Raw genomic sequence first — 14,796 nt, forward strand, 5'->3', positions numbered from 1 at the left:
TGTTTTCCTCCCTGACAGCTTTCTCAAGAGTTTGGACCTAGAGCTGATGGCAGACAATGTCAACAACTAACAACATAGCCCAGGCTCGGAAGCTGGTGGAACAGCTCCGCATTGAGGCTGGAGTCGAGAGGATTAAGGTGAGCAAGGAAGGGTTCTTAGAGCCTAAACCATTAGGGCTGGAAGGAAACTTAAAACATAGTGTGTCAGACTATGCAAAGACTGACACATGGATAATCAGAACTAGAAAGAACCCTCAACTTAGCTTGGTAGAGATGGGAGAGACTTGAAAACAAAATGTTAAATCTGCAAGGGACTAAGACTTTAGAACATAGAACACAGAATGTCTAAGCTAGAGGGAACTTAAGAGACCATCTAGTCACAGAAGAGCTGGAAAAATCTAGTCCAACCTCCTCATCTTATGGTAAGAAAGCTGGTTCCCAGGGAGGACTAACCCATGGTCACACAAGTAAGTTAGCATCAGAGATCACAGCTCATAAATCATAGTCAAGATTAGAACACAGGACTGTACTTTATAAATGAGCATACCGAAGCCTCCCACTAATGTTGGGGCTTAGTATCAGAAATTTATAACTTGAAGGGACCTTCAAGATCCTTGAGACCAGCCTCTGCATTTTACAGATGAGAGAAGGTAGTAGGAAAGACTTGGATTCGAATTCTCTCTCAGATACTTACCAGCAGTGTAAATTCATAGCTCTTAATAATGGGTAAGTCACTCATCCTCTGAGCCTTAATTCTTTTTTCTATAAAATTTGGTGATAAAATACTAATACTTGCCTCACAGGGTTGTTGTAAGGAGTAAGAAGGATTATATATGAAAAGTGCTTTGTATTTCATCTGTGAAGCAGCATATGAATGTCACTTATTATAGGTCATAATCATAATGTCATTTTCCCTGGATCTAAGTAGCAGAACCAGAATTTGAACCTAGGCCTCCAAATCCAGGGCAGTTTTCACTAAGCAATCCTAACCTCTCCATTTACCCGAGGACATGACGAGTTCAGCAGCAAATTTCTGGTCACCTGACCAGTGCCCAACTTCCTGAGTAAGTTAGGTGAAAATCCTCTTAATCCCTCTACTACTTCAAAGCTTTCATCAGATGGCTCTACCGGAGACTGCTTCATCCTTAGCCAGTGCAGGAATAACATGAACTCTCTTTTTTCCCACTGGATTAAAATGTTTGTGTTGGAGGCATAAAATAGTGTTTCCCTAACTTTTTCCTCACTTTTCTCTCAGAAGAGGAACAGACAAGGCCTCTGCTCTTTTATGGCTCCCATTCTAGTTGGGGAGACAAAACTTACACACACATGAAATAATTAAAGACAAGTCTCAGACAGTGTATCATTAAGGGCCGGACTGTGTGTATCATAGGAGTCCAGAGAAGGGATAGAGCAGCATTAAGTATTTGGCCCTGGACATTATATCCACATTTCAAATGATTCTTTCCCCACCATTCACCCACCCATCACTGGTGGATGAGAGTCTAGCCTTTGCTGCTCCCAGTTTGCCTCCAGTTTCAACTTCTCAAACATCGCTTCCAGATCTAAATTTTATTCCTCTATTGCAAAGGACCCTCAAGATCATCTAGTCCATGAACTTGGTTTTTTCTTAATATTTTTATATTTTATTTTAATTATCTTTTGATTTTGTTTTCTTTGTAACCCCATATATTTTATTGCATACATTTAAAAATGTGATTATAAGAAATCCCTCAACTTCACCAGACTGCCAAAGGGGACCAGAATACCAAAAAGGCTAAGAAACCCTGACCTAGCTCAGCCTTCTCCCCATTTTGCAGATGAGTTACTTAAGAAGAGACTAAATAGCTTATCCAAAATGAGGCCAGATTGTTAGGTGAATGGCCAAAATCTGGATTTGAGTCTTCTGATACCAAACCCAGTACCCTTTCCAGGATTTCCACCTTCTCTTCTGGGAAAGCAACCTCTCACTCTGAATGCATTTCATTAAATCCCCTAATTTTTTGTCTGTTTTATGGTTTTTATTCATTCATTTGGCAAACACTTAACAGATCTCGAAGTTTTGGTCAAACCCGCTCCTTGCCTTATGAAGCTTGTTGTGTAGTAAGAAAAGACTCCACCCAGAAAAACATAGCACATAATAATTTATGGTAAAAATTGCATTGGAGGGGGCAAAGTGCTGCAAAGTCCAAAGCAGAAAGTGGTTACTGCCCATGGGGGATGGGTAGAAACATCAAGGAAAATCTCCTGAATGAGAAGGCACTTGCTTTGGGCTACAATTAAACCTTTGGATAAGACTTCAAGAGATAAAGCTGGAAGAGGAGAAAGTATCCCAGACACAGAGAACAAGCCAAGCAAAGGGACAAAAGATGCTTGCTGCATTCAGGAGACAGACTAAATGAGATTGGTTGCACTGAGTAGCTTCTAGAATTCTGTGATGTGGATGGTTGCCATAGCCGATGGGCTCTATCCCTGACCAAGTGAGGTAGAAGGCTACTTCACCCCTGAAGGGAGAGGTCTTTAAGAGGAAAATCACTTCCTATCAGGCATCTGAACATGCTAAACCTGGATCTCCATGAACACCCTAACCACAGCCCTGTGACAGGACAGGCTTTGGAGCCAGGCTTCCCAGCCTAACAATGAAATTCTTTCTGGCACTGTGAGTTGCAGAATGGAGAGAGTGGGAGAAAAAGGGGCAAGTTTTTTTGTTTTTTCCTTTTTGCTCTTTTCAAATCCAGCTTGAGGTTTGGGGCCCCTAAAAACAGCAACCAGACTCCAGACTCTGGGACATTGCACCATCTGAAAGGCTGGCTCAGCAGAGGCCTAACAAATTACAGGTCTCCCCACAGCAGACAGTCCTGAGCCTTGAAGTCCAGCTAAGCAGCTATTAACTTCCAGATCACAAACTCAGCCAGGACGGGAGCAGAGGTGTGTCCCTGGTTTTTATGGAAGGAGTTTTCCTGTAAATGCTGGGGGTGTGGGGAGGAACTGAAATTCTGTAGCCACAACACGAGTCTATTTCCAGTGTCTTTAGACTATTTTTATAGTCTGGGATGGTTGACTTTTAAAATAGACCCACAAAAACCAAATTGGGTGCTGGAAATCAAAGGAGATAATCTAGTAAAGAGTTGGATTAGGAACAGAAGATGCATGACAGTTTTCCCTCTCTCTGGTGCAAACCTCCAATCTGTCCATCTCAACCTAACCCAGTTGAAACACTGGACTGATGAATCAGGGGACTTCGAATCCAGACCCAGCTGCACCCCCCAACAGGCTCTGTGTAATCTCAGGCCAGTCCCATCTCCTTTCTGGGTTTCCCAGTTTCCTCATCTGTAAACTTAAGGGACTTGATGCAGTTCCTCTGAGGGCCCTTCTAGTTCTAAACTGTATTTCTAGTCCAGGTTAAGTGTGTATTCAGTAGTAAAATATGTATATATCTTGAGTCTGTCTTCCCATCCCCTTCACTCTCCCCCTTTTATTGAAGATTCACACAAAATATCTGATAAAAGCACTTTTTCAGAAGTAGAGAATCTAGGGAAATGCAGTTTCATTCATTACAACACTCTCAATTTATAGGAGGCCTTCTACTTTGACCTAGGCCCAAAAGCAGGAACTTATAAGGAGGCCCATTTTGGCAAGTGGCCTAGAAGACAGTGGAGAGACACGTGGTAGATGCAGACAGTGATGACAAGTGCATAAAGGAATGACTTCAGTGACCTCATCAAAGACACTCAAGACCAGAAGAGGAGAGAAGCTGGCCATGTAATGAAAGTGAGGAATGGTCAGGCCAAGTACTGAACTGATAGCCACAAGATATTGAGAGACCTCCCCAGGATATTGGGCAGATCCTCTATGAAAGATTTATGGGGAAAAAAGGACAAGAACCATTTAAGATAAGACACAGAAGGGGTTGAATGCACTCATGAAGGAAGATCCACTTTTAATAGCTCACAGATCTAGCCAAGTATAAGGAAAATCTTCTGAACAATCAGAGCTGCCCCACAGTGGAATGAGCTGTCTTCCAACTCTAGACCTATAGGACATAAAAGGATCTTAGAATCCTCGCCTTCAGTTTCCTCATTTTACAGAGGAGGAAACTGAGACCCAAAGAAAGAGGGCATCTTGCCCAAAGTCACAAAAATGTATTAGTAGCAGACTTAGGACTAAGCCCTGGGTCTCGGACCTCAAGAGGTAATGATCTCTGTACACAAGGTGCAGAAAAGGGCTGTATCCTAAAAATATTTTAGAAGCAATTCAAGCTTTTGGTGGAGGTCAAACTAGATTCGATGACTGCTAAGACTTCTTTGTCTAGGATTCTATGATATCTACTAACTCCTTTTCCCTTCTCTGTTGTAGAGTTAGCAGGTTCCAGATTGTCTCCTTTCTATAGCAAGGAAAAGCAAGTACAGGGAAGGGACTTGACTTTAGACATGAGCCAGTCACAGAACTAGGAATAAAATCCAGAGCTCTCTGGTAACAGCACCAAATACATAGGCCTTGGAGTAGATCACAGAGTCATAGATTTAGAGCAGGAAAGGGCTTTAGAAATCTTTTAAGTCCATGCCCATCATTTAACAAATATGGAGACTAATCTTTTAACAAAGAAATTAAATGATTTGCCCAAGTTCACACACAAGTGGTAAGTTTCTAAGTCAGAATTTGAACTCAGGTACTCCTGTCCCAAAATTTTCCTCCTATTCACTACATCATGCCAATCCTTTCTTTTTTATTTTATTTTTAAATTTCTTTGATATTTTATTTTTTTAAATAAGCGAAATTTTACTTTCTCTCTCATGCCAACCCTCCACCAGCAGCAGTAGCAGCAGCTGAGAATAAAAGAAAAACAAAGCCTCCATTATAAACGTGTAGAGTCAAGCAAAATAAATTTCTGCATTGGCCTTGTCTAAAAATATATTTGTCTCATTCTGTTCTGTGGCATAACATGTTTTATCATTAATGTTCTGGGATCATGATTGATCATTACAACGATCAAAGTTCCTACTTCTTTCAAAGTTATTTGTATTTATCTTATTGTATAAATTGATTTCCTGGTTCTTTTCACCTCATTCTGCGATAACTTAAATAAGTCTTCCCAGGTTTCTCTGAAACCATTTCCTTCATCATTTCTTAGAGCAGAATAGTATTCCATCCATTCCCCAATTCATGGGCCCCCTTTCAGGATCCCATTCTTTACCACCTTTGATTAGAGCTTGTTTTGCTTAGTACTGATCTTTTTCTTAATCTACTCTTTCCCCCAGTTTTCCCTTCTCTCTTTTCCTTCATATTAAAAAGTATCTCTGTACCCAACTTTGTGTATGTGTTTATTCCCTCCTTTGATTAGTTCAGATGAGAGTGAGGTTCTTGTGTCATTTGCTGATCCTCACCTTGGTTGTATAGATGTCTACTTGCATACCCTATTATGAGATAATTTTCCCTAACCTTCCTTTTTCTTCCTCCCTTAATATATTCCTCTTCTCTTTCCTTTCTTCTCATAGTACACTAAGACATAACAGAACCATTTCAAGGCATTGTTTAATTAAACTCCTGTGATCCTTAATGATGATAGAGTTTAGAGGGAACAAATGTATCACCTCCTTGTATTAGAATGTAAGAAGTTTGTCCTTGTTTTGTCCTTTATCATTGTTCATTAGGGTTTGCTTTTTTATGTTCTTCTTAACTCCTATGTCTGAACTTCAGAGATTTTATACAATTCTGTTCTTTAAACTAGGAATGCTTGCAAGTCCTCTATTTCATTAAAGATTCATTTTTCCCTGTAGGATTATACTCAGCTTGGTGGGTAGGTCATTCTTGGCTATAAACCCTTATCCTTGTCCTTTACCTTCAAGAATACTATATTCCAAGTTCTCTGCTCATTTATAGTAGTGGCTGATCTAGTCATGTGTGATCCTGATTCTAGCTCTGTGGTACTTAAATTCTTCCTTTCAATCTACTTGTATTTTTTCCTTTGATCTAGAAGCTCTGGATTTTGACTTTGCTATTCCTGGAAATTTCCATTTGGGGATTTCTTTCAGGAGGTGACCGCTGAATTCTATTTCTACTTTGCCCTCTGGTGCTAAGATGTCTGAGTAGTTGTCTTTTATAATTTCTTGAAATATTATATCTAAGCTTTTTGTTGTTGTTCATGACTTCCAGGTAGTATGATAATTATTAAATTCTTTCTCTTCAATCTGTTCTTTTGGTCAGTTGTTTTTGCTATGAAATACCTTACATCTTCTTCTATTTTGTTTTCAGTCTTTTGATTTTGTTATATATTTCTTAGTATTTCCTGGAGTTATTGGCTTCTGTTTGAACCATTCTAATTCATGAAGCTTGTTGATTGGACAAGGTTTTATACCTCTTATGCCAAACTATCAATTCCCTTTCCATTTTGCTCTTCCATAGCCTCATTTCTTTTCTGATTTTCCCTCCTAGTGCCCTCATTTCACTTATAAAGATTTTTTTGACTTTTAAATTCTAGTTTCATTTCTTCCAGTAATTGTTGTTGAATTTGTGCCTAAGCTGTATTTTTTTTTACTGAGGTTTTGCATGTAAATGTTTTATAGTCATTGTCTATTCCTGAGATTAGATCAAATGTTTCTGTCACATAACACCTTTTTATAACAGGATTATTTTGTTGTTGTTGTTTACTCATCCTTCCAGCCTACTTTTTGTTTTTAGACTTTATGTTAGAGCCAGGTTCTGAGCACTGGTCTGCTGGTACTGCTGCTACTTCCTAGGGGATACTGAATATTGTATTTATTTCAGACTTTCAGGAATCCACAAACTTTGGGTGCTCCCAAAGTGGTCTGATCCAGGGCAAAAACTGAGGGTTGCCCCCCTTGTCTGAGCTCTGTGGGTTCCGCATCTAAATATGAGTCAGAGTAACAGAAGACTACTGTTGACTCATTCATTCTCAGCCAGCTGGAAAACTCTGATGGTTTGAGTCAGAACTGTAGGCTGCGTTCTGGCCTGGGACTCTTACCTTCATAAATGGATAAAATAGAAGTTGGAACTGAGACCCTGTTCTGTTCCTGTGGTGAGATTCACCCTGCTGCTATTTGCTTCTGAACTTGCTCCTCTTCCCCCTTGGGCCTGCAGAAACTCCCTGCTCCCAGAAAACCATCCCTCAGTAGAGTTTCCTTTCGGCAATCTGGCCTGGATCTGTGATCCACATATAACTGGATAGTAAATTACAGAGCCGCCAGATGGCACTGATTCTCACATCCCAGAGTACCCCAGTATAGGTCTAGGATCTCCTCTTGCCCTGGTACACCACCTCTTCCTGGAAGCCAGAGTGTTCCACATTGACGCTCCTGACCAAATCCCATCTCCATTGTCCATAGACTTCTCTGTCCATCTCCCTATTCTAATCCGGGCTTCATGCTTCCTGCTACTCTACCATATTGACTTCACTTCCATGCCATCCCCTTGTACCCATTTTGGGTAAGTCTAATCTATCATCCTGACAAATCCAGCACCAATCAACATTCACCTTTCATTCTAGAAATTAGGTGCCAGCTCAGACACTTGGTTGAGGCCCCTCCTGCCTCTAGTCACTTCCATTAAGTAGGCTTACCACCCACAACTTCACACTTTCTAGAACTTGAGGACTTGGAATGAAGAGCCAACCTGTGCTTAGCAGCTTTTAGATGGGAAATCGAGTTGAGTGAGATACTTGACTGGAGTGTCATCAGTGACTATTCAACAGCTCACATCAAGATTTCTTTCAAATTGACCTCAGTTGGTTTGTAAACACAGTAAAGTGTCTACAACTTCCTCACTAACACCTCTTTCTTTTTTATGCCAATTCCTCATTTATCTAAATGCTGAACAGCCCAACTAGCTAAATAAAATCCCCTTCCTTTTCCCTTTAATGTGACCTACTGTAATGCTAACAGTGATCCTTTTCTGAAGTAGTTTGGTTCATAGAAACAAAAGCTGTGAGACTTGACTAGAACCTTAAAATATAGAAGGTCAGAGCTAGAAAAGTCCCTTAGAACCAAGAACATGAGAATGAGAAGGAATGATCTCAAAATGTACTACCCAGAACGTTAGGTCATCTTGTCCAACCCTTTCATTTTGCAGAGAATGAAACTGAGGCTCCAAGACTGAAAGCAAGTGGTCACGGTCAAAAAGCAGGTTCAAAACTATAAACATATATATGTAGCACCTTCTGTGGGCACAACCCTGGGCTTGATGCTCTAAGGGAATATGAAGAGGGAAACTTTGTCAATGCTCTCAGGGGAGGAACAACATGTTCACAAATAACAATAAAACAAGGTAAAATATGAACTATGAAGGGTTTCAAAGGAGAAAAAGATAACTTCCAACTTGAAATACCAAGGAAATCCTCCTGGAGGAAGTGGCATTGGAGTTGGGTACTAAAAGCTAAGTATGCATCCGATTAGAGGAGGGAGGAGTATAGGACATTCCACACAAAGCAAAAGCGTATAAATAGGAAACCACAGAGTGTATGGAGGGGATGGGACTAGCTTTTCTATCCAGTGATTCTTCCAGATTCTTCTTGATTGCATGAGTCCTTGTGCTTTATCCCACCTCTTCCTTCTGGCAATAAGCTGCTGAATACTTGGGTTTTCTTGAGGTAGAAATTACATCGAAAGTCAGATGGAGTAGAGAAAAAAAAATGTCAAGCTATGAAAACACTTCATCCCTGTTGGGATAGACGAGCATCATCTTCCTAGAATGGAGCCAAAACATAGAATCACAGGCAAAGAATTTGATCCTCAGAGACCATCTAGTCCAATCCTGTCATCTTATAGATGAAGAGAGTCTGACTCACCCAAGATCACACAGATAGGATGGGACAGAGTTAACTCGCATTCAAACCTTAGTCTACCAACTTTTGGTCCAGGGCTCTTATTTCTCTGCTACACTATCTCAGCAGAACCTCAAAATAACTTCTACCCTAAAGCTAGGAGTGTGGAGTACTTGGATTTTAAAGGCCCTTCCCAGCTCCTTTTGGCCTAGAATTCAATTGACTGAATACTGTATCAACCTTGACTAGAAGCAGTGATCACTACCACCACCACCACCCCATACCACACACTGAAAGAAAACATTTCCAGGATTTTGCCCCACCTTTCGAAGCCTCCCCATTTTTGTCTGAGCATTTGAGCTCTTTTCCAGAGATTCTTAGGGGTTGGTCCACTGCAGAAATATAGGATCATGGAATGTCCATGTAAAATGCTAAACAAAAATTGTCAGACTTGGAAGGGTCTTCAGAATGTAGAACAAGAGATATCAGATCCAAGAAGAACATTAGGACAGATCAAAGACTATGTGAACTAGAAAGTCTCTTAGAACAGAGAATGTTAGAGCTGGAGAGGCCCTTAGAAATAATGGGAAGATAGAGAACAACAGATAAAAGAGCTAGGCCTGGAGTTGGGAGGACTTGGGTTCAAATCTAGCCTTGGACATTTCTTAACCCTGGGCAAGTCACTTAACCTCATTGCCTAGCCCTTGCCCTTCTGTCTTAGAATTGATACTGGGACAGGAAGTAAAGGTTTAAAAAGAAAAAGGAAATAATTGGAAATGAAGACCCCAGAAAGGGAAGAAAATCTTATTGTGTTTATTTAAAAGCTACTCTTCCCTAAATGACAAAAACTTTGGTGAAGTTTACATAGCATAAGTAACATCAGGCCTTTCTAGAGTTGGCTCCTTTTTTTGAGGTAGTATGAAAAAGATAATGGAGGCACCAGGGATGTTACAATATAATCTAAATGGTTGTGGGTACACACACTGGGTTGAAGGAGAGACTGGACCAGGATAGGGAGACCAGAATTCACTGGTTTAACACAGGAATGGCAGTTGGCCTCAACTCACCCAGCTCTCCCTAGGCCAGAGTGTAGAAACCAGCAGGCAAGGTAAAAAGTTTTAACAGGTTTAATTATGTTTAACTAAAAGGTAGGAAAGGGATTTCTATACTTAAAACCTAAAAGGCCAAAACCATGGGGCAAGGGGAGGACTTCTCTACTCTAATCTTAGTGATCTAAGCAGACAGGGCCAAAGGAGCAGTAATGGAGTCTCTGGGAGGCTGCATCAAACCTGGGTCCTGCCAGGCTTGACCAGCACAGCTAACGGCTGAGGGTGGCTTTGGGGTTCTCATGGTTATCCACAGATGATTACAGGATGTCAAAAGCCAAAGTGGTCCAAGGTATCCAAGTAGAGAGGGTGTGCTTGAGCTGCTGTCCACCAGATCCCAAACTTCTCCTCTTCCCTTGGTGCTGCTCTGTAGGTCTTGTCCTCTTGTTAGAAACTACCACCACTCAGGATCCCAGGGAAATCAGGATACAGGGTGTCCTTTACTCTGAGATCTCCCAGGGCTAACAACAGTTTTTGCCAACCCCTAATGGAGTCTCTCTTAGGGCACAAGCCACTCCTTCCTGCTCCTTCATTCCATCTTGGAATGCTCCAACCTTCCTGCTAGGTACATCCTTAATACTTAATTAATTACTACCTAATCTTCCTCACAACAGTACGAACTAGAGAAAAAAGAAGAATCCCAATAACTCACCTTTATATAGCTAGTGCCTTACAGAAGCAAGACACAACTTGTATCTGATCCTCACTATATGGAAAGACCAGCGGATTTGAAGTCAGGAAAACCTGAGTTTAAAATTCTGGCTCTGCCTCTTACTACTTGTGTGATCATGGACAAGTCACTGATCTTCCCCGAGTACTAATTTCTTCATCTGTAAAATGAGGGAGTTAGACTAGATGACTTCTAAATGACTTCTCACCCTGCCATTCTGTGTTCTTTATGGCATAATATAGTAGAAAGAGTAGAGAACTTTCAGAAAGAAACCCTGGATTTTGGCCCTGGTTCTGCCACTTTCTTAGCTATGTAACTATCAACAAGTTATTGAAACTTAATTTTCTCATCTGCTGCCTCAATTGACTGGTAAGCATCAGGGTGCATTGGAACACATTATTTATTTCCTCTGAACTAGTTTCCTCATCTGTAAGAGGAGGACATTGGACTAGATAACCTCTAAGGTCCCTTTCAGCTCTAGATCTATGATCTTGTGATAAGTCCTGGCCCAAGGCCAGGAGAAGGATAATATGTTCCTTTTATCAAAAACGTCAGCCCCTGCCTAAAGATCCTCACGTCCCTTAACCTTGTTTCTTTGTGTTTGTTCTTTTCAACCTCTACCCACATGCAGGTCTCCAAAGCCTCCTCGGAGCTCATGAGTTACTGTGAGCAGCACGCCCGGAATGACCCCTTGCTGGTGGGAGTGCCTGCCTCAGAGAACCCCTTCAAGGACAAAAAACCTTGTATCATCCTATAGCTCTCTCCTCCTGTGCATATATAGCCTCTCTCTTTGGCAGGGCCATCCCCATTTAATATCAATTTCAAGCCAAACCTGTCCTAAGTCACAAAAACTCTCAGCCAAAAACATCCCCAGCACCACTGCGGCTGTAGCCACCACCACCACCATCACCACCACCATCACCATGAGGAGGGGCAAACACTATGCTTTGCATTCTGGTGGAAAATCAAACCCAGCGTGCCCACAAGGCGGGGTCAGCATACCAATTTGAAGCAGACTAAATGTTCCTGGGAGGAAGGGGGTAGGGGCAGGGTTGTGATTTTTTTTTTTTAAGATTCTCTATTGCCATTTAAATAGTGGTTTCAAAATAGGAGTGAGTAGAGAGAAAGGAGGGAGACCTAGAGTGACTGCTAGTTATTAGGAGACCCTCCAAGCATCAAGGTCAAAGTGGACCTAGATTGTAATTCTTCCTTGACTGGCCTGCCATTCAAAGACTCCAGTTAGATTGGCAGGAGTTCAGATTTAAAGGAATTGCTCATTCTTTTAAAAAAGAAACCTACTCTTTCATTTAAAAAAGAAAAAATATGGAAATTATGCATTGCTAAAATAAGACCAGGGGGAGGCTGTTTTGACAACAGTGTCCTATAAAGGGATAATGAAGGCATGGATTGGGGGGGGGGGGGAAGTGGGGCAGAGGGTGTAGGGAAGGGAAGTTACCCAAGGATCACAGCATGTATTTCCCAACTCACACAACATATGGCATTTGTATCTTTACAACCACATTGCGGGCAGGATTCTCTATAGCACCCTAGCTATCAAGGGAATCAGTTGACAGTGGCTTGAACTGGGGACTGCCCATCTCCTTGCATTGCCAATTCTGTTGGGGGGGGTGGGGTTGGGGGGAGGGATGTTATGGGGGAAGCATGAAGTATTGATGTGGGTATTTGAAACCTTTGATCCCATCCTAGCTCTTCAATTTCTGTGTATTGTTGCCTGAGCAGAGGGCTCAGGATGAATCCTTTGATCTTGTCTTCTGAGAATTGGGGCGGGAGTGGGGTCAGGATCACTTTTTGCTTCTGAGAGTGAGGGGGTTTGAAAGTTGTTTGTTGTTGTTTTTTAATTAACTGTGGCTCAAACCTTTTTTCAAAACTCCTGCCCATTTATAAGATGATTTTTTGTCAAAGACACTAAAATAAGTGCCCTCAAGTGTCCTCTGTTTCCTTTCCCCAGAGACAAGAAGTGCCCACCCATCCCTTTAAGTCCAAGAAAAGTAGAGCTTAAGGCAATTCAGACAATTATGAAATATTTATTATGTGCCAAGCCTTGTACTAGACACCAGGTAGAATTTAAGGTATATATACAAAGATAAAAAAAAAAAACCAGATAGCCATGGGAACTGGAATAAAATAAGCCAAAGGAGAGGTCTCCACCCAGGTGGGGTAGGAACTCTGAGGTTGTGGACTGGGGTACATTTCCTACTGATGGGAGTCAGGAAAGGTTTCATAGAAGAGGGTACACTAGAGGCAGGCCCTAACAAAATGGGAGGCAGAGAAATGAGACATGAACATGGCCAAAATTCCAAGCTTCCCTGGCCCTCGTGGCAGATTCTCTTCTTAGTCTTGGTTTTTAAAGTTCTCTTCCTCTTCACTAGGAATACCAGACCAGGGCAACCCCTCTTCCCATATGTGTTGCTATTGCTGGCAGCCCATAATATGGCAGAAAAAGTCCCTCCCTTGTTGTAGCAGAGAACTATAAAGAGTAACTAGTCCTATCGCCTCATTTTACAGATGGCAAAACTGAGGCCCAGAATTAATTGACTACTTGCTATGGGATCACACTGTGGTAGAATGGCCTTCAAACCCTGCTTGATATTTGTTGTTCAAAGCCCTCCTCCTGAGAGGGATAAGGGAAGACTAGAGCTCAGGGAAGTCGAATCCCTTTGCTTGGTGGCCAGGCTCTCTCCTCCAAGCAAGACAAAAGCCAGATTCTAGAAAGTAACCAGGGGAAATCATAGAATCAGATACTAACAGACCTTTGAGATCATCTAATTCTTGTTTCCCCAACTGATCCTCCTGTCCACAAAACTTTTATTACCAAAGGACCTTGACCTTATTTCTTAAAACCTATAAGCAAAAGCAGTGACTCATCCTTCTCCCAACCCTCTTCCCCACTCCCAGTCTCCCCTGAGCCTTGATTGCTAAGACTGTAGAATTTAGAGCCAATATAGATTTTTAGGATTTAGTGCTGAAATGGACCTCCAAATTAATCCATTTCGCAGTAGTTCAAACTGAGGTCCTGAGAGAGTCAGGAATTTACCAACAATCACATAATGTCTGGGAAGTGTCAAAATTTCCATCCAGTTCTTCTGGCTACAAATACAGTGGGGTTTTTTCCCACTACTTGTGAAATTAGATATTTCACCAGTTTGCAGAAGACCTTGGGTTAAATCTAATCCCTTCATTTTACAGAAAAAAATTAAGAGGAGAAGGGTCTTACACAAAGTCATAAGTGGTAGAACCAAGACCTTAGAAACCAGATCTTTCTACTCTACTGAAAGCAAACAATCTTTCCACTGGGATCATCATGCCAATTTCCCAGATAAATTTTCCTAAAACTGCCTATAAGAACCAGGTGACAAAGCACCTGTCTGGTAGCATAGTTTCCAAGGGACACGATTGGGCTAGGATTTGGGATAGAACAATACAACCCCAGGACCTATTTTCCAACTGAAACAACCACTGAGTTGTATAGATGATGACCCTCTAACTGCCCCCTTGTCTTTGAGGGGAAGAGGTGTGGCTGGTATTGACTGGCTTTGAATTTTCTTAAAGAACCCTGAAAAATAACTACCCTCCCATGGCCTTTGGTTTCCGGTTTTCTGGCAATTAAGTCAGAGCACCAAGCATCTTATCTTTGGCCCTTTCCAGCTTTAAGAAAAAGAAAACTCTGAAGATTCCTGCTTATTAAGCATTTCATAGGATTTCAAGTTGGAAGAGACCCTGAAGTTCACTGAATCTGAACCATTCATTTTGTAAATAAGGAAACCTAGGCCCAATGAAAATGAAGTGATTTGCCCATAGTTGCTCAGAGCATGGATTCAGACCAATCCTCTGACATCAAATCCAATGTTGTTTCCACTTCACCACCCTTAGAGTTGTCTAACCCATCCCGAGGACAATCTTTAGGGATATCCAAAAGACTTATTGGTGACAAATACTGCATGCTTTTTAAACTACCAGTCAGGTGGACTAACTCACACCATGATTCATTAGTGGCCTCCCACCCAGGTCACAAACTTCCTTGAGCTGATTCTTTAAGCCATGCACCTGGGCTTGGGGGCCCCCTTGAAGCCTAGCCCTTGAGGTGTACCAGAAAGATGATTAGAGATAAATGAAAAGTCAAATCCTCTTAAGATGTAGGTCTAGTTGAGGACTTTTTTCCCCATATTTTTTCAGTTATGTGTAGATACAATTTTTGATAATTTTTTTGACATTTTAGAATTCAAATTT

General features: G+C 41.4%; 1 protein-coding gene across 1 annotated transcript; it reads left to right on the forward strand.

The window, feature by feature from the left end:
* The first annotated feature begins 56 nt into the window (after positions 1-56).
* Positions 57-12,130, forward strand: GNG7 (G protein subunit gamma 7). The gene is made up of 2 exons (XM_044671944.1): positions 57-137; positions 11,180-12,130. Exons 1-2 carry the CDS (start codon positions 57-59, stop codon positions 11,303-11,305), a joined length of 207 nt encoding a protein of 68 aa, XP_044527879.1. The 3' UTR covers positions 11,306-12,130.
* Positions 12,131-14,796: the final 2,666 nt, after the last annotated feature.

This window comes from Gracilinanus agilis, chromosome 1 (assembly GCF_016433145.1).
Source record: "Gracilinanus agilis isolate LMUSP501 chromosome 1, AgileGrace, whole genome shotgun sequence".
Classification (NCBI taxonomy): Eukaryota; Metazoa; Chordata; class Mammalia; order Didelphimorphia; family Didelphidae; genus Gracilinanus; species Gracilinanus agilis.